This window comes from Hippopotamus amphibius, chromosome 15 (assembly GCF_030028045.1).
Source record: "Hippopotamus amphibius kiboko isolate mHipAmp2 chromosome 15, mHipAmp2.hap2, whole genome shotgun sequence".
In the NCBI taxonomy this organism is placed as follows: Eukaryota; Metazoa; Chordata; class Mammalia; order Artiodactyla; family Hippopotamidae; genus Hippopotamus; species Hippopotamus amphibius.
In genome coordinates, this window is record NC_080200.1 from 14729075 (window position 1) to 14750893 (window position 21819).

Below are 21819 nucleotides of genomic sequence, written 5' to 3' on the forward strand. Positions count from 1 at the left end.
ATGAAAACGATGCGCCCGTGCGGAATGAGCGACCGCTACTCGGCGGGCGGTGGCTGCTTGGAGAGGCTGCTGGCGAGCGGACGCGCGCGGAGGGCGTCGGTCCACAGCCAACCGCGCATGCTGGTGAGGGAAGGCGCGCTCCAGGCGCTGCCCCCCTTGGAACTTGCAATAAACTCGCTCTTTCTCGCACCTGGCTCTAGCGATGGCCCCCTTTTACAGAGCAGGGGGGAGGGGATCGCTCCCCGGAGGAAGGCAGGCGCGGGCGCCCCGTTTTAGAGAAAGGCTTGTGGAGGTTCTTGCCCAGGTCTGAAAAGGGAGTTGGGAGGATTCGAATCTTTTCGGGCTCCCCATCCTGGACAGACTCGAAGGGACTTTGGAGTCGGCCCCGGCGTCGTAATGGTCCTGGGAATGGAAGTGCTGGACTGGGGAGCAAGGACGCCAGCACCCTTCTGGTTCAAGGATGGAACAGCAAGGGGCGGGGGGCGCCTGTCCCTACAGAAACAGCATGTACAAAAGAGGAAATTGATGCCCACACAGGGGTATCACTTGCACAGTCAGGATTTGCACCCAGATACGTCTAAAGTGGGGCGGGGAGGTGGTGGAAGCTCTCCTTAGTTCAGTGAGGACCCTTTCCTTGGTGAGGGTGAGAGTCTGGGGAGAGATTTGAGGGTGGGGCATGAGTCTGCCAGGTTCATTCTGTACGCTGCTCATTCGTGCATTTTTTGAGCACCTGCTGTGTGCCAGGTTCTGGGACTCGGCCAAGTGTGGCTTGGATCCATCCCTGTTCTCAGCGGGAGCAAGTGAAAAGTAAAATAAAAAAATGGCATGAAAGTGAAATGATTGTAAGTTGTGCTAAATGCCAGGTGGGGGTGAGCAAGGAGGGACTGAAGGGAACGACATTTGAGCTGAGCCCAGAAGGAATCAAACACTGGAAACAGCAAAAGTGTCCCAAGTGTTCCCAAGACAGGATGGAGCTGGTATGTTTGAGTAATACTAGGAACTCCTGTAGCTGCAATGGAGAGGGAAAGGAGGTGGAGAGGTTAAAGGTGTGTGTGGTGTCTGGAGAGGGACCCCACAATGTCTGGGGGAGACTGGGTGTTATTTTGCCTGTGATGAGGTTACTGGGTTTGGTGACTGGCTGTCGTCATTTGGGGTGTATGGGAAACACCTGCCTAAGCCCTCATCCTACCTGCCTCCATCCAAGCGCCACAGTCCTTGAGGAGGGTGGTCAGTTTATGGGTCTGACCATACCTCCACCCCCCACCCACCCACCCCCTTCTCCCACCCTCCATGGCTCTTAGGTGCCCTGGGGATTATGTGCCAGCTCTCCCCTCACTCCCTTCAAATAGGCTGTGGCCCAAACCCCTTCATTGTGCAGAGAAAGAAACAGGCTAAGAAAAGGGAAATGCCATGCTCACTCAGAAAAAAACCCATATCCTTTCCTCTTGCCCCCAAGGTCCAGCCTCACTACTCTCCTTTGTCCTCAACTTGCCTTGCTTGGTCTCACCTCCGAGGCTTTGCACAGGCTGCTCCCACTCCCTGCACCACTTTTCCCCTCTCTTCATAAAAAAAAGGTCACCTCCCCCGACACCCCATTCTTTCTCTCCTCGTCCTTGTCACAAGGTGTGATCCCAACGCCTGGGGCGTGACACATGCCTTTTTCTGCCCACAGATTAATCTGTGTAAGCAATGGGCCTGGGGTCCTCCCACCCCATGGCCACACTCACAACTCAGTTCACAGGGGACAAGGTCTCAGGGACCAGAGCTGGTGTCCCATTTGTTAGCTGGAGAAGATGCTTGAGACTTGCCTTCCATCCACTGAGGGGCTTGTGCCTGATCTAGGAAAGACTCACTTGAAGGCTGGCTGTAGAACCCTGGAAGTGGGCTTCTCTCAGCCAGTGTTGGGGTGTGGGGCATCAGTCAGAATGTGTCACAGGTGGAGCAGGACAGGCTTGGGTTTAATTTCAGTCATGTCTTCTACCAGTTTTATGCCTTGCCCAGGTGAGATTAGGCCAGTCATGGCCTCTGGAGAGGCTGGAGGCAGAGATGCCCCAATAAAAGCAAAATACATAAATAATAAAAGCACCTAGGAAAACAGGGTGTTTTTATGCATGTTGGAATTCACCAAAGTGCTCTCAAGTCTCATTTTTGTGAATAAAATTTTGAAAGTGTCAACCTCTGAAAGCACATTTTCACCAGGAATTGTTCATTTCAGAGCCAGCCAGGTGGTTTCCACCCTCTGTGCTTAGAATCTACATCTGCAACATCATGTCCTTGGCACCCAATGCCGGGCCAAGCCAGCACAGCCCACCGCTCTGGGATGGAGGCTGGTGGTGGCTAGGAGCCAGGTCAACGGGCAAAACCCACGGCATTCTCACCACACTCCCCCAGCACTGTGGGCAAACAGGCCACAAAGCCCCAGGTTGTGGTGGAGATGTTGGTCCAGAGGCAAGGCTGCAGCACCCAGTTGGGGAAGACTACCTGTGGCAAGTGAGGTCTGAAAGAAGCCCAAGAAGCAGGTGTCCTATCCTCTGCCTCCCTGTTAACAAAGGGTCACCCTGCTGTCCCTTCCCCAGTTTCCAAGCTGTCCCGAAGCTGGGACAAAAACAACGTGGGATACCAGGGCCGAGGGGACGAAAGAAAGATATAGCCAACACATCATCCATTTCTTTATTGTCCTTCAGATTCTAAAACTTCCTCATGACACAAGGTGTAGTCATTGATTCCCGCGTCTTTGTTTATTGGAACTTCTATTCCGGTTTGGTGGGAGACTTTTAATTTTTTTTTTAAACATTTATTATCAAAGACTTAGAGTCACAATAAATACAAGTGACAACCTCCTCCGCGCAACCAAAACAAACCACCTCCCAAAGACCCTACACTAGTGTGACTATTACACTTTCTTTGTTAAGGATTATAAAACCTTAGCTGTTCTTTAAAAAAAAAAAAAAAAAAAAAGCTCAGTCCAAGTTCTTTAGGCAAACATCACATGCAGCATAGCTAGGCATCAAAGAACCCTATGGCAGAGCAATAAGGACCATCTTTTCCATCATTTACCCCTCTCCGTGTGATAACATTATTTATATCGAAAACTCCTCCCCATGTCTCTCCGTGCACAGGAGAGTGACTTGTGGGACACAGGAGCCACAAGACAGCAGGGGTGTACTGTCGCCTCTTTCATTCCCTCTGCACTGGAGTGAGCTTTAGCTTCCTGAAGGTCTTAGGAGTACAGACAGGACCAGAGCTGCCCCACCCCGCCACCTCTCGGAGAAAGGCCACTCCTGACCTTGTGAAAGGCGTAGGTCCCAACAGTACACATGGGACACTGAGAACTGGAGTCCCCACGACATGGTCAGGATGGCCAGAGCCGTGGGCAGCTCCAAGTGGACGCACTATTACCTGTGGGAGTGTCCACGTGCACTCGGGCCCACACACGCACGCAGCCATTTCAGATGGGGGAATGGGCTCGGTGAACCCCACACCCCAGTCCACAGGACAGCTGACGTTTTGAAGTTTCCAGTTGCCATGGGAGTTCCTGTCACAGACTCCCAGGCAGTTACAATTGTCATTTGGGACCGGGGGCTCGCACATTCTCTGGTTCTCCTGAGAACCAGATCCTCTCAGCCTACAAATTCCCAGAACTGTAGCCAATTTTGAGGGGTGGGCTTTGGGGCTGGGAGAATATCCTTAATGTTAATATCCTTCCCCATACTCAGAGAGGTATTCAATGCCTTTTCTTGTAACATTTTAAATTTCAGCACAGAACCACGTACTTGAGGCTGATAGAAATTACACTGCAAAGGGGAAACGAAAGGAAAAAATTGGGGGGATAGAAGTTTGCAGACAGTAGAAATGAATAAAGATTAAGGCATCTCACCTTCTTGACCTCTTTTTTAAGAGCTACATTTACATCACAGTAAGTCCTACCTATGGGAATGTTCCTGCAAATGCTGGGCTGGAAGAGCCAGAGACAGGGTCAGGGCCCGGCCATCCCGTCCTCCGCCTGTGGTAGTCAGTTTGTACTGAGCTCACAAGGCCTATTCAACAGCCTGGAGAAGTATGGCCAGGTGAGGTGAGGAGAGGTGCTTCCTGAGCATGGTGGAGAGTGAGGTTCTGAAAGGGACAGGGTTTGGGGCCAATGCGAGTGGCTCGGTTTTGAGCCCTGGAGTCACAGACCCAGTCAACCCCTGTGGGGGTGCAACAACCGTGGTGCACTCCCCCAGTACAGAGGTGACCTTGACCCAGACACCTGAGTTGCTGCATAGAACTGAGGTCAGTCTGCCGGGGAGGCCAGCCAGGCACTCCTTCTTGGAGGATTTGGAGAATTTGGTCCATGTCATTGAACAGAGAGAGCTAACAGCTCAGAGTAGTATAAGACAGGTATTTATTTGCCAGGCACACAGAAAAATGCGAGGAATAGAAATGCTTGCATACTCTTGATTTTTTGGTGTAAAAACACACCCTTCCCCGCTCCCCCACCCCTCCTGAAGGTCAATTTCCCCCTTCCCCAAATCCCTGGATCCTGGAATGAAAGCCACCCTTCTCCTACCCTCCCCTCCTTCAGCCCATCTACATTATGCACTCAAAACAAAAAAATCAATGAGAAATTTAGGGTTTTACACAACAAAAAATTAGAATGCTCTGCAAAACTAGATCTTCTACAGCATGTGAAAAATGTCTTCTAAACACTGATATTCACACAACATGAGGGGGGTGTTAAATGAGCCTTTATTAGAATGTTGCAGCAGTGTATTCGAAGAAGGTGGCCCTACAAAATAAGGATTTTAAATTAAGTCCCTAACTGCATGGAGAGGAAAACCAGGGCTGGGGCTTAAGTGAGGAGCAGCATACCCCATTCTCCACACGTGAGTGCGTGTGCACGTGACACCCTCACACCCGCACAGAGCTGGCCTGTGTGCAACATGCACACAACAGCTTCTGCCTTTCCTCATGGACTGATTTTTAAGGAGTGGGAGAAACCAAAACAAAACACAACTAAGAGCAGACCTGATCCTTTATAAGACATTTCTGTAGACTCTAGAGGGTTTAAAAAAGAAAAAGAAAAAAAAGTCTGAAGGCAAACCCTGGCAGCATGGCCCTGCTTTAAGGGAAGGTTCTAAACTAGACCCAAACATAAACCCTGAAGTCTGGGGGGCGCCGGGGCGCCTCCCCACCTGGACACACCTGACAGAAGGACAGGCCAGGGCTTAGGATGTTGTCCATCAAAGTAAGAAGGAAAAGAAAAGGAAAAAATTTAATAAAATAAACCACCACAACAACAAAAAAACACAACGGCCAGCCCCCTCCAACTTCCTGCTCAGCCTCCAGATGTTGCCGCCGATTCTCTCCTCCCCACTCTGCTGGCGGTCCTCGGCTTCCAGGATCCCGGGCTCTCTGGCTGGGTCTGGGTTGCAGTTTGTTCTTCTGCGTAGGTGTGGAAGGTCGGGGGTCTCCGGGACAAGCAGCAGCAGCAGAGGCCTTCTGCTGGAGCAAGGGCTGGGTGGTCTGCGGCCCACCCTCCAGGGCATGGGGGCCGTGCTTGGCAGGGAACCCTGGGTCTGCACGGTTTACATTAAACTCCATCATCGTGAGGTGATTAAAAAAAAAAAAATCTGTCAACCTAGAGATTGCCATGAAGGAAGGCAGTCAAAGATTAGGAGGCTAAGACGGAGGGAAAAGCAAAAACAAAACAGAATGCTCCACTCAACTTCAGAAGCCCCGGGCGCCAATGCCCGAGCGTGTCACAGTGTCTAGGGTGAGCCGTCCACGGGCCCTGCAGGGGGCCGAAGGGGAGGGCGAGGAGCAGAACCAGCCCCCGAGGTCCGCTTTTCTGCTGGTGTTGGGCAAACTAAAGGCAAAGAAAGGAAGAAAGCCCACGGGAAAGGTCCCCAGTGATATTCCTGGTCCACCTGTGAAGTGGTCCCCCCCGCCCGACGAGACTTTGCAGCCAAGATCGGAGCTCTCACTTCCGCAGCGCGGCCCGCGCTTGCTCGCCCTCTCGGGGAGCAGGGTGTCTTCCCGCATGGAGGGTGGTGGGGCCAGGTGGGAGGGAGGAGGGAGCCTGTTCTCCACTGGGCCTGGCTCGCACTATTTCCACGTGGCCGACTGGGGGATGGAGCGTGGCGGGATCATGTCCAGGAGGTACTCCCGCTGGCGGTCCACAGCTGAGGAGGTCTTGTGCACTGCCAAGCTCGGGCTGACAAACGCAAGGGCCCCGCCTGCAACAGAACAGAGCAACAGGCCACAACAGCCTCAGTCACGGGGAGGCTCCTGGGAGGACCCCAGCCTCAGCTGGGCCCACTGAGCAAAGGTGGTACAGATGCCAGCCTTGAAGCTGAAGAGAATTTAATAACTCATTCACTTTGACAATGTTCCCAGCCTCTGCCACGGTAACCTTACACGTGCAATAATCAGAGATTCTGTCAGCTACCACAACTATGAAAACTATGAAAACTGAGGTGTTTACCGCAGTGCTATTTAGAACAGTGAAAAACTACAAACAACTGAACTGTGCAACCGGCAACCCAGTATGACGCAACGCTATGCAGTCATTACAACTGACCCCGTCCTCAAAGAGTTTTTTAATGATGTGGTAACATTCTCTCCTTAAAACATTAAGGGACACAGAATGGCAAATACAGCATGATTCCTCTGTAGGACTCTTCCTATTTTTATTCTATGTGCTGGCCTTTACACACACGTGACACATGAGTAAAGAGGCAGACTGGGGGGCGGGGAGTCTCTAAGTGTCATATTTGTTCTCCTAGGGTAGACAGTGGCCACTGCCATTATCTTCTCTTTGTAGTCTCCAAATTTCCACAATGAACAAGTATCACTTTTTAAAAAATATTTATTTATTTATTTATTTTTGGCTGCACCACGTGGCTTGCAGGATCTTAGTTCCTCGACCAGGGACTGAACCCAGGACCTGACAGTGAAAGCGCCCCAAGTCCTAACCACTGGACTGCCAGGGAATTCCCCAAGTAGCGCACACGTGCATGCACGTGCGCACACGCACACACACACACACACACACATCCTGCCACCCCACCACCCTCCAACCAGCACATTTAGGTTTGGGGCTGGCCTGGGGAAAGGACTGCCCTGGAGACTCAGCTGCACAGAGTCACTGCATTACCCAAAAGTATTTTTGGTGGGTTGATATATTTTGTGGAATAAACGTTCGAAAGTCAAATGTACCGCAGAACTTTTCCTGCGCATTCAAGGCCAGCACTCCAGAAACCTGCTGCTAGGTCCTGCCCAGTTTCCCTCAAGCCACCATCCAGAAACCCCAGGCAACCAGGAGTGCCAACAGAACTCTTCTGAGAAACGCTGCTCTTAAGCCGTGCCACTTTCATGTCTAATGCCACAAACAGCTGAACACAGCAACTATTTATTCCTTCATATCCTCTTCCAAATGTTACCCTTACTACTCAGTTTTCCCACGGTGCTATCAGCATGCATACACACATACTCTGGTAGTTGACTTTCCCCACTTATCTCATGTACTTCCACATTTCCCAGAAAAGGAATTTCTGACCAGCCTATGAGTTCTGAGCTGTCATCTTCAACATGCTGAGCAAAAGTCTCTGTGTCTGCTTTGTTTACAAATGCGCTCTGCTCTCCAGGAGGACCAGACTCTTCTGCAGCTGGATGAACTCCCCTGAGCTGACTCTCCTCTGGAAGGCTCTGACATGTGGCCATGCTTCTAACTCATGGTCAGCTGCGTGCACAGCCGGCTTTCTGTGTTTGTTTCCACAGACAGCCCAGCTTTCCCAGTTCTGACTAGTGAGATGGATCTCATGATGCCTCTTCTTCCTACAGAGACCCAGGCATGGGGGTGGGGAGGGAGGTGGCACACTCGGTCCAATGGGAGCTCTCACCCATCTCCTCCTCTCAGCCCTCTGTGCCTACGTTTCACTTTCCAGTTACTGGTGGACACAAGAAATATTTAACTCTCAACTTAAGACCAGCACATAAATAATAAAAAACAGGAAAAATGGTGCAGGGGATGGCCCAAGGACAACCCAGGGAAGGTGAGGCTGTGGCAGACTGGGGAATGACCACCTGAGGGGCTCTGCCTCCCCCCCTTGTTCCTCAAATGCCATCTCTTCAGAGGCCTTTTCTGCCCACCTCAGCCCCTGCCTCAGGGTCCCCCAACTCCTGCCTGCTTTCTCATTCGTTTTGTACTTTGTACCATCTGACCTGTCCAAGCCAGAGGGGGTGGGAAAAGAGTTCCCAAGGAGCAGGGAATGAAGGACACCAGCTGAGCAAAAAATGAAGTGAATGTGACATGAAAGGTCCCAATACACTACAACAGTGGAAACAGACGTGCCCTTCGGAAGGGGGAGGGGATGAGTTGGCAAAATGAGCATCTATGCTTATAGGGTGCATTGATGGCATGGGGGTGGGGTGGGGTGGGGTTGGCTGAGGGGCACTGCCTGAACTGGTTCTGTCCCACAATTTGGGTCATGAGCTGAGAATTTGGGTACAGAAGGTGGAGACAGCGAGGGTGGTTAGTATTTGTCCAGGGCATCCTATGTAGTGAACGGAAGAGAGGAGGCTGAAGAGTCAGAGGCAGCAGGTCTGCAGGTTTCGGGCCCCTTGTGCCATTACCTGTGCATGTGCACGTCTTTGCTAAAAATAAGGAAGGGGTGGGCCCACCTCCAGTGAGGTCCCTACTCCGAGCCCCACGGGGCTGCCCACCTGCACTCAGGGGCGCCTTCTTCCAGTTGGAGGTGGCGTTGCCCTTGCCAGCACTCACGGCTCTCTCGGAATGTCTGCCGGTCCTGCTGACGAGGGCTGTGGCCGAGGCTGCGTTCTGCAGTTTGGGTGACTGGCTGAACGTGTGCAGGATGCCTCGGGGTGTCGTGGCCGAGCCCCGGGACAGCTGGCTGGAGGCCTACAGGGGAGAGAGGGTGCAGCAGCTCACGTGGGGAAGGGGGCAGCGGAGGGCAAGGTGCTCAGTGCAGCCTCTCCTTGCTCTGGCCGACCTCTTCCCACCCACACGGGATCCCTAAAGTCCAAAATCAGGAGACTAGGTAAGTTACACCGAGGCGCGAGGGGAAGGAGGAAGGGAGAGAGAAAGAATGAGAGAGAGAAAGAGAGACACACACAGACAGACGCAGGCAGCGTGACAGTCGGCGACTGACGTGGTCACAGTCTGGGGCGTGAGGGCTGGTTGGTGGTGCGGTGCAGGGGGCTCCCGGCACCGCAGTTCTGACCTGTAGCACAGCCCCGTTACTCCAGTCGCGGGCCTCTCCTGAGCGGAACGCCAACTTACGCCGGGGTTTTATGACCTACACAAATGGGGGTTGAAATCGAGGTCAGCAGTGTCCAGAGGCTGGCCTACGGTGACCTAGAGTGACCAAAGGGCAGCAGCTATGGCCACTCGAGGCCCAGTCCCCACAGGACAGGAATTTCCTGAGGGCAGCGCAGCCACCCACTATGTAGGGATCTTGAGAAGATGTGTTTATTAGTGAATTACAAATGACTTCCAAGGACACAAAAAATTGCCAACAGGGAGCTTTGGGTCTATAGGGGCTGAGAAAGCAAAGCCATTAAAAAAAAAAAAAAAGGCAGCCAAAAAAACTTGATTTTAAACTTGCTTCTCTCCTTAATTTAGCTAGAACATTTCTTCCAAACGCCCCTTTTGTATCTCAATGTGGCTTTCAGAAAAGTCCTTTTAGACAAGAAGTGCTTGTCAGTCGGCACACTGCAAGTGAAAGCTACAAAATCTAAAGAAACTGCAAATTAGTATTTTTGCCACCAAACACCACCATTAAAGGCAATTTAGACGCACAGTTAATGACCAGGGAGATGATCGCCGAGTGTGGGAGAGAATGTCTGAACATCCTGCCTGTTGGCGACAACTCCCTGCCAAGGGAACAAGGCCCCCTCTCCTGGGAGGCAAGGCCCCCCCAGCCCATGTTCCCAGGCCACGGCTCTGGCTCCCATACCAGGACTCTCACCTGCTTCAGCGCCGGGTGCGGGGCGGCGGCAGGCTCGGCCTTGGCCTGTGCGGGGGCAGCTCCCTGCTGTAGGAGGCGCTGCTCGATCTCCTGCTCCTGCTGTAGCGCCTTCACAAAGGCGGCCTTCAGGCGGCTTGTGTGCTCCACCTTGAGTGCCTTCTTCTGGTTGGATGCCATGCAGTTCTCACACATGATGGCGCCGCCCTTCTCCTCCCGCCAGCGGCACGTGAAGTCCGTCTTGCACTGGGCACACATGTAGGGCTCCCGGGACAGCACAACGGCGGCTGACATCCTGCCCGCTGCAGGGAGAGATGGATGTGGTGCACGTCAGAGGAACAGGAATACCACAGTCAGAGCCCAGACTACCCCTAGGTGGGATGTGGATGTGGACAGAGCAAGGGCAGCGTCCTGGGCCACGTGGCCCAACAGGCATCAGGACACCAAAGCCTCAGTCAACATTTGTTCATTCACCAAACACCTATTGGGTGCCAACTACATGCGGACACTGGGCCAGCCTCGGGAAGCTTTGCTGGCAGAAGCAAAGTTGAAGCACTTCAGAAAACACTGTGGATTAGGCATCCTTGATACCAACTCTCAGAGACATTAGTGCTGTCAGCTTGGATTCTCCCAATCGTCTTTCCTACCCACAGTGCAGACATTTCCAACCCTCCCGTACTGCGTCAGCAGTGGAGAGGAGATGGTGACCACTCCAGGCCCCAGCCTGTGGGCGAGTTAACTGAGGACCAGTCACCTAGGTGAGGGCTCATGCCGACAAGCGCTGTGCCTGGTGCCTTGTGGGTATCAGGATGTCCAATTCTCACAACAAGCTTCTGAGGGGCACCCCCCACCCCCACCCCACTGTCCTGAGGAAGACACTGAGGCCTGGGCCAGGACACATACCTGGCTGCCCTGGGAAATGGGAACTCAGTGGCTCCTTGATCGGCTATAGTAGGGGTGACTGGGGAAGCTACGAAAAGCACCTGCTGCAGTGCGGGGTCAATACTTTCTTCAGTGTATATGTATCTGCCATCCAATGTGCAGTAAGGGGCACCTTTTACATTCTGTTCCTATTTTTTCTGTGTCCAGCATTCAGGAGTTTAATGCCTCTTGGCATTATGGACCACGATGCTGAGAGACCCACAGGCTGCCCATCCCACCGTGGGCCTGGCCGAGCTGCCCCTAACTGCTGAGGGGCTGTGCAGGATCTGACTCTAGGCAGGACCTGTCACTCTACAGAGCAGATGGGACGTCACCTGCCCAAGCCACAAGGACCAGGGGTCTACCTTGGGCTGTCAGCTCCAGCCCCCAGCCTATAGCTAACACACTCTGGTAACAAGAGCACTTCTCCTTCCATACGTCCAGCTCCAAAGGATGTGGTACCTGCTTCCCAGGCAGCTGTGGTCTGCGTGACCAGTGCCAGAGCAGACACACCAGTGCAGGGCTGCACTCAGTGTCCACCTGGGGCTCTGCGAAGTGTCAGGAGACACTTCAAGCTGGACTCAGAGCCTCTTCCCACAGTTAGGTCCTGTTTTTTGACAACAGGAGAGGAAGATTAACCCCTGATGAGGATAAGCGGAGACAGACTGGTCTGGGAGAGCGGGTGCTGGGCGCAGGCAAGTGCAGGACGGCGGGCGTCGCATCCTGACTCCGGCCTCCTGTCTGCCCCACTGCACTGGCCTTGTAGCAGCTCTTTTGCCAACTTAACCTCATCATAAAGGAGTCATTAAAGGGATCCAGACACATCCAGGCAGTGCCAGAGCCCACATCTCTCCCCACTGAGCCTGGCTCTGACGCCCCCCAGTCCCTCGGTGGAGTCCACCTGGCCGTCCCCTGTCCTGAAGAGGTTACAGCTCTGCCCCCTCCTCAGCTCTGAGCATCAGGTAGGGAGGGGATTCAGGCTGGCTGCCTAATAAATGTCACCACGAGCTCAATCTTAGGGCAGAAGGGTCCTCAGTTCAGCATCTGCTAGAGGCTCCCTAAGGGCCAACCTGGCCTCCTACCTAATATTGTTTTTGCTCACTACCCTATATATGCTCTTTTATTCCCAAAACCTCCTAACATGCAGGTGTGCTTTCCAAACTGCTTCCAAGGAGGGTAATAAAGTGAGCCTGGCCCAGGTATAGGTGGTCCCTCTCCAACTTTGGGGACTCATAGCACTCAAGGATCTACCAAGTTCCACATTTGCCCAACTCTCAGAGGCGGCCCCATCAGAAAGAAGGTGCCAATGATATGTTTAAGAAATTATTCAGGGTGGGAGGAATAAGTTGGGAGATTGGGACTGACATATACATAGTACTACACATAAAATAGATAACTAATAAGGACATACTGTATAGCACAGGGAACTCCAGTCAATACTCTGTAATGACCTATACGGGAAAGTGATGTAAAAAAGGGTGGATATATGTATACGTATAACTGATTCACTTAGCTGTACACCTGAAACTAACACAACATTGTAAACCAACTACTCTCCAATAAAAATTAAAAAAAAAAAAAACAAAACTAAACCTCACAGTAAGCAAAGAACTAATGACAAGACGTCATCCACAATGCGCCCCAAGACAGCTGTGGGTACACAGCAGACGTGCCAACATGTGCTATGCATCAAAAACAACCTACATGATGCAAACTTCAGCGGCAAGAGAAAAACGGGCCCGGGCCCAGGCCCAGGGCCTGCTCACCTTGTGTCTCCAGCAGGTTCTGCACCACCTCTTCCAGACCGACCAGGTAGATGAATTCGTTGTTGGCAGCACTGGGCAGGAAGTTCATCTCGGGGGCAGGCGGTTTGGGTGGGGGGATTTCAAGCAGCGTCTTCTCCAGCTGTTTGCGCAGTGCAAGCTTGGCAGCTGCCTGCCGACTGGCTGGAGAATCAGCAGAGGTGACCACAGAGGCCACGCTGGTGGGGGTGGAGTTGGCCTGAGCAGAGGTGGCTGTCGTTCCTTTCAGCGACGCTGGGGAGGGCTTTTGGGAGACAAGGACCTGATCAGGGTGCTTGAGGCACCCACCCTGAGGAGAGCCCCACCACGGCACCCATGGCCCAGGTCGGCAGCAATAGCTACACCAAGTCCTTATAAAGGTAACTCCAGGTCAGCACCACTAGCTGTACTAACAAGTCCTTATGAAAGTAACTCAGAGGTGCTTGACATCTACGAGCAACAGGAAAAGCACCATTAAACTAGCTGCTCTATGAGATGACCAATCTTATAAATACACTTGTTGAGGTAAGCACCATTAAACTAGCTGCTCTATGAGATGACCAATCTTATAAATACACTTGTTGAGGTTTAGCTGCTATCCAATTAACTTTAAAATCTGTAATCTGCTACACTTTGCCACTGGAGGACACCCACGAAGCCATCACCGTGACAGTGGATACCCCCTCGGCAAGTGTCCCCCACCCAGGCAGCATGGCCACTGTCCTGTCACTATGTCCTGGCTCTCCCCTCCCAGCACAGCTCCGGGTGGCCTCCTTCCCCAAAAGGTGGCACAAATGGCTCACTGTGGCATCAACGGCATCTCCCTCACGAGCACCTTTGTGTGTCCCTGCCCTTCACCTTCCCCGATCCTCACTGCTCCTAAATCACTCATCAACTGCTGGAGCCCAAAGGCTGCCCCTCCACCATCTCCCTGCTCCAGTCCACTTGCCGCCCAACACAATCAAATGCTCTCCCCCCAAAAGCAGGAGCTGACCATGCCAGCGCCCTTAGCTTTGTGGCATTAAAGACCCTTCTGGAAATAGGAGGGAAGCTGTGTACACCATCCCCAGGAAAAATGCAGACACCTGACAATTTGTATGCAACACATCATGGCGCTCAAGGAGCCCAGGACGCTTGCCCCAGGACCCCAGCCACGGGGTCTCCATAGCAGAGCAGGACTCCCCAACGCAGACGATGCCATCACAGGACCTTGACCTGGCCACCCCAGTCTCTCACCAGCCAGATCCTCCCTGCCCCCTCTGCAGGCTCCCCAGGCCCCACAGGGAGCACAGCCACAGGATCTACCACTGCCCGCCTGGTTCCCATCCTCATGGCATGAAAGCAGGGTATGGATGGCACACAGCAGGAATCTGATCTGTGTTTATGGAGTGGATGAAACTGCCTGCCCAGGACAACTCCATTTGGGTGGCAAGATCGTACTTGAATGCAGTCCAGAGCCCTGCTGGCCATGATCTTATCTGAGAAAGGCGGGAAAGGATGCACCATGCCAAAGGAGGAAGAGAAGCTAGCCTGCACATCAACAAAAGCCCTTGCACACCCCAGTAATTTTATGTCAGTGAGGACCATGCTTCAGCCTGCCACCCCTGGTCCCATCTGCCCCACTCTGTTGGGTGGGGACAAACCCTCCTCATCTCAGAGGCTCTGTACAGAGGTGAAGGGATGCACGGCTAAAAACAGACACACGGGTGCTGAAAGGACATTTGCAGACATTCTCCATACATGCTGTGCCTGTGAAGGGGGAGGGTGTGGAGGGCTCTGGTGCCCAACCCTCCAGCCTTCCCATCTCTCAGCTCAGATCTGCAGCCCTCACCCTCTCAGCGGCTACCCACCTCTGCTAGATGGCAGGTGGCAAAGACTCCTGCTCATGACTTTCATGCCCCAACAAGCTCCAAGGAGCCACAGTACCACTGTCGGCAGGGCTGGATTATCCAAGACCTCACCTGGCTCCAAGGGAGCAGGCAGGTCACACACACGAGCCTCACCTGTGGGATGTTGACGAGCAGACTAGTGTTGGGGACGTTGGCGACGCGGATGAGGCCCTGCTGGATGATCCTCTGTCCCTGAATCTGCACGCTGGGCACGGATGCCCGGGGAGCCAGGAGGAGCGGTGGCGGCCCCGTGCTGGAATGTTGTCTGATGTTGTGGATTTGCTGTCAGGGTGTGGCGGGGAGACAAGACAACGAGAACAACGATCGAGGGAGGCACAGGGAAAGAGCCCCCAACCCGAGAACTAGGAAGGGTCATTCTCGTGAGGTGGACGGTAACCTGGGGCTGCCCCTTAAGCCCTTGCTCTGCTCACCTGGGCCCCCCTGACAAGTGGGGGCATGACGACCTGTGAGCTCGTCTGTGGCCCTAACTTTGAGGACGTCTGTTGCCCGCCACGGACCAGGGGCGGTGGGATGACACTGCCAGGCATCCGAGTTGAAGAGGTCTGTCAAGAACACCAACCCTCAGATCTCACATGGCTTTTTAAACAAACAGGTTTGCTGTTTTTGTAAAAGCACATCCTCGTTACCCCCAAAAAGGTGGTGGTAGAGAAAAGCTAAAATGCCTATTTATTCAAAACACAAAAGAACCAGGAACAGGGTCTGACAAGAGCCATGCAAACCCAGGCTCACTCAGGATGCGGGCCTCACCACAGCAAGAGTCTAGCTAACTGGGACCAGTACCAGCCGCCTGCTGGTCTGAGCTGGGGGCTCGGGCTTGTTTGAAGGGAGGTGGGCCCCTGGCCTGACCTCTGTCCTATGGCTGGGAGTGGGAGCTCTGCCCATCTCCTCCTGTGGGCAGAGGAGGCTGTGAGCTGGGCTAGGACAAGGCCCTGCTGGGCCCCACAACTGCCCTCAGAGAGTCGGGCTGAAGGGAGCCCAGTCTGCCTAGGATCTTGGTCCTCCCTCTCCAGTCTCTCTAGCGGTGGTCATGGAGGTTTGGGTATGGGAACGCAAACACACTTTATTTTCTGGGCTCCCACTGGAAGGCCTCATTCTAGTCTAATCAGAAAGAACGAGCAGCCTTTTGCAGAAACTGGATCAGGGTTGCTCAGAAGCATGATGCAGAGGAAACACTGACCTGAAGTGATGGCTTGCCGGAAGGAATGTTCTGGGTGCCCCGTACAAGCGGGGGAGGGGTGGTCACAGAGCTCCCAGCGGAGCCCGCGGGCTGCAAGAGAGCAGGACACACAAGAGATGAGAGGGCCACCAACCCTGCTCCTCCCACACGTAATTCTGACAGAGGAGCATTGCTCTTCTTCCTCCTCAAAAGGCATCAGGCTCTCAAAGGTTCTGCTTGCTGCCTACCACATTCATTGTGGCAGGAATTGACATGTTTGAAACAAAAGAGACTTCCCTGGTGGTCCAGTGGTTAAGACTCCTCCCAATGCAGGGGGCCTGGGTTTGATCCCTAGTCAGGGAACTAGATCCTGCATGCCACAACTAAAGATCTCGTGAGCTGAAACTAAGACAAGTCACAGCAACCAGCCCCCCCCCCCAAAAGAGACAAAGGACAGATTTTCCAGCACCCTTTTCCCACCCTGCTCCAGGGTGCTTGGCATCGCTGTGGTTCAGGTGCCATCTCTGCCCTCCAGGGGACAAAAAAGGCTGGTGGTGGAGGCTGAGGTGAAGGGCCTGGGGCTTAGACAGGTTAATCCCAACCCTGGTGAGAAAATGCTGGGTCCAGGCACTTCTTAAAGTCACATATTCCACCAGAGAAGGGACAGTGACAGACTTGGTTCACACCATCAATTCTTAAGAAGCAACTGACAAGGAAACAAGTAATGAGCAGGCTCTGTCCACCAGGATATTAACAGACGCCAGGTTTGGCCCACTTGTTTACTAGAAGGGGGTAGGAGTTCAGGTAAATTTCAAAGTCAGACCAGTGAGTGTCCTCCTGTCCCGCTCCCTTAAGGGGACACATGTTCTACACACTGTCACCATCAGCCTGTACTGCCCAAGATGCATTTACTTTCTGGTTCACTAAGAGAGTGGTGGTGCAGTGGTTAAGACTCCGCGCTTCCACTGCAGGGGTCGTCAGGGAACCAAGATCCCACATGCTGTGCAGTGTAGCCAAAAAAAATAAAAAAAATAAAATAAAATAAAAAGACTATACGGAAGGGTAGCTTTGTCACCAATCAGGAACCTTCCCAGAATGGGACAACAAAAAAGGCCAACAAAAGAAACGTGACCTTGCCTTACATGGTAAGCTGCATTTAGAAACAACACAAGCAGCTGAGGCTTCAGGGGAGGTAACAGGAGCAGGAGCCTCTGGGGTGGGGCTACAGAGCACCCCGTGGCACTCAGCAACCTGTCCACAAAACCACAGCGGCCCCTGCTGGCCAGCACATTCATTCATAGGGCCGGAAGCCTTTCTGAAAAGTGGTTCGAGACAGAGCTGAGCTTCCGGCACATTCAAAGACGTCTGCTCTTATTTCCTCGATGGAGTCTACAGGGAATGAGGTTTCCATACTAGGATCCAGAATATACTAGACTGAAATGTACTCTTAAGCTAAATCCAAAACATGAACTTGAGTCTGCAAACTTCTAACTGTCCCTATTTCCTGACCCCTCACGACCAGTCTTCCTGGCTCCTGGGGCAGCAATGGGCCAAGGAAATGACCATGGCTTTTTGTCCCCAGTTCTAAACAGCTCTCATGGACCCTTGAGGAGGGAACAGATGCACACATACCTTCTGGGTGGTAGTTTCTTTTTGTATTTGACTCTGCCGCAACTTTTTCAATAAAACAAGTTTTGCTTCTTCTAATCTTAACTCTTCTTTTAGTTGCTTAATCATCCTTTCTCGTTCTTCAGGACTGCTTTTCTACAAGGGCAAGAGAACAAGGATTGAGGGGGAGGGCTGGGGGCCAGGGAACACAGGCTGCTCCACTGAGAGGTGGTTCCCCAGCACGGGGACAAGGCTCACCATGAGGGCCTCAGTGCTGGTCTCCTTCAAGGCATCCTCGGTCAGCCCATTCACTCTCGGGCTCGCAGGCTGCTCGCTGTCAGAGAGCACGATCACGTCTGGCGAGGGGGCTCTGCTCTCAGACTTCATGTCACTGTGGAGCAGGGACAGCGGTTGTCACCCGTTTCCTGACTGTGCTCCCTAGAGCCCCACACCCACACCCCACGGATGCCTGGATTCAGACACAGACACAGCGAAGTGGCAGCGAGCAGGGCTGTCTTCTCCCACCGCACTCACCACGTGGTACTCAAATCTGCCAGTCTGTGGCTGAGCCCTTCAAAGGCCGGGACTGTTCTTGGTAACCACTTCTGTGTCTCCCAGGCTGAGGAAACCTATGTGTCTGAAGGTGACACAGTCATCTTGGAAAACACCACACCTCCTTTCTCTACCATGTGGCCCAGTATTGCATAAAAATGCTTGGTCCTGGATCTTGGACCTGCTGTTGGGGCCCCTACCTGCCCATGTTGGAAGCCACCTGATGGGGAGTCCAGCCCCCACACAAATTAGCCTTTCTGTGCTAAACCCAGACTCCCTGACAGCCCTTGCACCTGGACAGCCCCACCTGCCCATCCCCAGGAGACACAGGGGCTGATGCACATGCTGTCAGTCTGCATTCTAGCTCCCTGGCATGGGGTGTCACCACCTCACAAGGTGGCCAAGGCTGCCTGCTGGACAGTCCTTCCTGGGCTACACGTGGCTTCTTCATCCTGCCAGTGGCAACGCGCCAGTAGTGGCTGCATGTTCTGAAACCAACTGGAACATAGGATACATTTTCCCTCACAGATCTGGGTACTTTCCACCCACCTGATCCGCTCACAAACCAGTTCCCAGCCACCTCGACCCATTACCCTCTGCCCTTTTACCCCAACCCTACCACCCAAATCCCCTAGGATATATATGCAGATCTAGTGATGCTGGGCTTCTGCTATGACCTTGCTGACCCCACACTTAAGGACCAACGGGTCCCAGAGACAGTGCTTAGCCTCAAACCTCCCCCCGCCCCCTACAAACAGCTGCATTTGCTGAGGGCACAATGTAAACTTTCCTTTAAAACCTGGCCTCAGCATTTGTGTTGAAGGAATCAAATCCTTCTATCAGCAGGAAAACCAGCCTAGGACTGAATTCATCCGCTAGATGGCACTGTGACCCAAAGAACAAACTCAACGAAGTTAACTGGGAGTAACAGCTCAAAGTTGTCCCACTCGTTCCAGCTGAGCGGGGACAGAGTTATAGATGGAGAACTGGTGTTTTAACAGCTCACTGAACTGCCCGCTCCCAGAGTGAACTGCATCTTCAGGGAAAGATGGGCACAGAGGACCAGACACTGGGTTCAATGACTCCCCCAGCCCCTCAACTCGCAGAGCTCTCCCCTGGCCTCCCATAATCCCACCTCCGAGAGCAGCATGGCTGTACCTCAACAATCCCAGCCCTGATCCAATGTAACCAGCACAGCTGCTGGAAGATCTTCCACAAGAGCCCAGGAGAGTGAACAAAAAGGCTTCCATTTCAAGGTATCGAATCCCCTCACTGGGGTTATCAAGCCCACATTCTCAAGTGCAGAAATTGGCTGGCTGTCTATAAAGTAATCCGGGATGTCTCACTAGGGCCTCATCAAACTAAAAACCAATGCAATGTGGGAACCACCACTCTTTCAAGTCTCTGTGTCTCCCTGCTGACTGCCAACTCTGCCCAAGATCAACTTTAAAGATGACCTCGGGGCTCCAATTCCAGGTTCTGTGGACATGCACGCAGGCAATGAGCAGACACGAGGCTCCAGCACAGGAGCTACAGCCGCTGGTTCCCAGCCCAGGTGGGCTCCCAGGCAGCTGCACACAGACTGGAGCAGCAGCCCAGGCAGAACCACGTCTAGAGTTACAGACTGCAGGCGCTTCCTGAGCAAGAGCGCAGAGACAACGGCAACCTACAGGGATTTATCACTTTTTATAATCTCATTGAGGACGTGCACATCTTTCAAAGGCGAGATGTTTAATAAAGCTCAAATCTGCCTGAAGGAAGAGGGCAGGGTTAGGGACTGGGACCATGTGGAAGCTGAAGCTCCTGAGATGGCCACTCTGACCACAGCACTCCCAAGTCCCATCTTGGACTGAGACTAATCAATAACTCGTCCAGGAGATGACATCACCTCCCATCAGTGATCACTCAGCATCCCAGCAGCCAGCAGGGAGTGAACTTCCTGTATGCTAATCAGGCCACCAAAAAGTCACGTGACAAAGGCATTTCCCTCTTTGGTCATGTGACCCTTTAACTGTGCCTTCCAACGTGAAAACCATGGCAACAGCCAGTTCTAACCAGTTGGTGACACGCAGCCTTCATTTTGAGAAGTGAGGTAGGGTTCAGGTGCTGTCAGGAAATGGAGGCGCCAGCACACCCTGGGGCTGCCGGGCTGCAGGCGTTTCCTGTGCGGTGCCGGCCCACAGGGGACTGTTCGTGTGTTACAGGGACCTGAGTCACCTCCTCCAAACACAGAAGGGCCACCAGTCCCACGAGTTTCCAACATGAAAAACTTTCCTAAGCTCAATTTTAAAGCAAAGGTGTTTCAAGTCTCGTTACTTTCCCAGAGAGTTCTTTTAATTTAGGGAAAAGAACATTCATTTGGCAAAGGCTCAAAATTATTGTTGGCATTCTTTTTTTTAAAAAGTATTTTAAATTATAAAACCATTTAGGCCAGGAGAACAAAGCAGAGGAAATCTAGCCCAACATGCCAGGAGAACAGTATAGGGGCCAGGTGTACTGCTTCAGTCCAGGGCGGCTGCCTGGGCACCAAGTTTATTTAGAAACTATATGATTTCAGGGCAAATTCATTAAGCCTATCCTGCTGGGAACCTTATATAAAATATTATGATCAGGGGACGTCCCTGGTGGTCCAGTGGCTAAGATTCCACACTCCCAATGCGGGGGCCCAGGTTCGATCCCTGGTCAGGGCCAACCACACGCCGAATGCCACAACTTAAGATCCCACATGCCGCAACGAATGAGGATCCCACGTGCCACAACTGAGACAAAGAGCAGCCAAATTAAAAAAATACAGACACATACACATACATACATATGTATATATACATAATCAGAAGAGATTTTACATGACCTACGAAAATCCCTGGAAGCAGGCCAGGCTGTTAGCAAAAACGGTCTCACTACGCCCTCCCCTGTATGCCAGCCATGGCTAAACAAACAAAAGTTCTGTTACCTGCCCAGAACTTCCATCAAGTTTCCTGGAGAGAAGGCAGGGATTATAAACTCAGCTCATGACAAGATCCCTCCATCCACAGCACCAGACTACCATCCTAGCTGCTTACCAATCAGCGGTCAGTGTGAGGTTAATACTTAGTGTCTCACTGGCCTATGCCAGGGGAAGCAGTCTCATCAAGGGAACACGGCTCTGACCTTTGTTGTTCTCTATACGGGCCTGCCTGATGTCCAGGGAAGACACGCTTCATCCACACTCATTCATTTATTTACTCACTCCTATCTGCTAAAAACCCAACCTAAGAAGCAGGAGCTGTGTCAGGCAGTGTGGAGAAACCCCTGGCTAAAAGCCCTTCTGTCCTTAGGGTCGATCAGGAAGACAGACGCAAAACCATGAGGGAGAGGGGAAGGTGGGAGTAGACCACCACCATCCTCAGCTCACTGAGCAGCAGAGAAGCTTCTCCAAGGCATGCTACTGCCCCAGACCTGCTTGATCAAAGCCTGCATTTTTATGAGATCCCTAAGATGCCTGCACACACTAGGGAAGCTGGGGACAACTGTGGGCCCAATGAAGCCTGGGGACAACAAACTGCTCCTCAGGGCTAACCTGGGGGAGACAAACAGGGCTGGTGGCCAACTACTCCCTGCCAGAACCCTCCCTCTTCCTCTCATCTTTTGGGCCTGGCTGGTAGGAGAGGCAGGTGGTTGCTAACTGTTGGTGTGTGTATGTGGGGGCGGCACAGTAAGTGCTTTGCTAGACCCAGCGCCAGTCTTACCAGCTCCTTCAGCAAACACTAGTCTTGCCCCCACCAGACCCTCTCCCAGGACATTCCTCCCACTGGAGCCCATTCACACCTCCCAGGCCCACAGGCCTCTCCAGTCCCCAGGCTCTTAACTCCAAGCTCCTGTTCACATGCACGTCCTCGTCCTGTCGTGGGCTCCTCCCACTTCACCACCATCCCCTCCAAGGA

The 21819-nt window shown here is 52.8% G+C and overlaps 1 protein-coding gene across 5 annotated transcripts in view; it reads right to left on the reverse strand.

Annotated features, from left to right (window-relative positions):
• Nucleotides 1-4715: 4715 nt before the first annotated feature.
• GATAD2A (GATA zinc finger domain containing 2A) overlaps nucleotides 4716-21819 on the reverse strand; it is a 94296-nt gene continuing 77192 nt past the window's right edge. For 4 of the 5 annotated variants that reach the window (XM_057708999.1, XM_057708998.1, XM_057708997.1 and 1 more), the window contains 10 exons: nucleotides 17603-17735; nucleotides 17369-17500; nucleotides 15758-15847; nucleotides 14991-15122; nucleotides 14674-14841; nucleotides 12656-12935; nucleotides 9972-10270; nucleotides 9117-9299; nucleotides 8707-8902; nucleotides 4716-6218 (listed from right to left, as the gene is read on the reverse strand). In XM_057708999.1, the coding sequence (XP_057564982.1) occupies nucleotides 6088-6218; nucleotides 8707-8902; nucleotides 9117-9299; nucleotides 9972-10270; nucleotides 12656-12935; nucleotides 14674-14841; nucleotides 14991-15122; nucleotides 15758-15847; nucleotides 17369-17500; nucleotides 17603-17735 (1744 nt within the window). In that variant the 3' untranslated portion in view covers nucleotides 4716-6087. The remainder of the gene's footprint in view (nucleotides 6219-8706; nucleotides 8903-9116; nucleotides 9300-9971; nucleotides 10271-12655; nucleotides 12936-14673; nucleotides 14842-14990; nucleotides 15123-15757; nucleotides 15848-17368; nucleotides 17501-17602; nucleotides 17736-21819) is intronic. The other variant, XM_057709000.1, reaches the window with a different exon arrangement.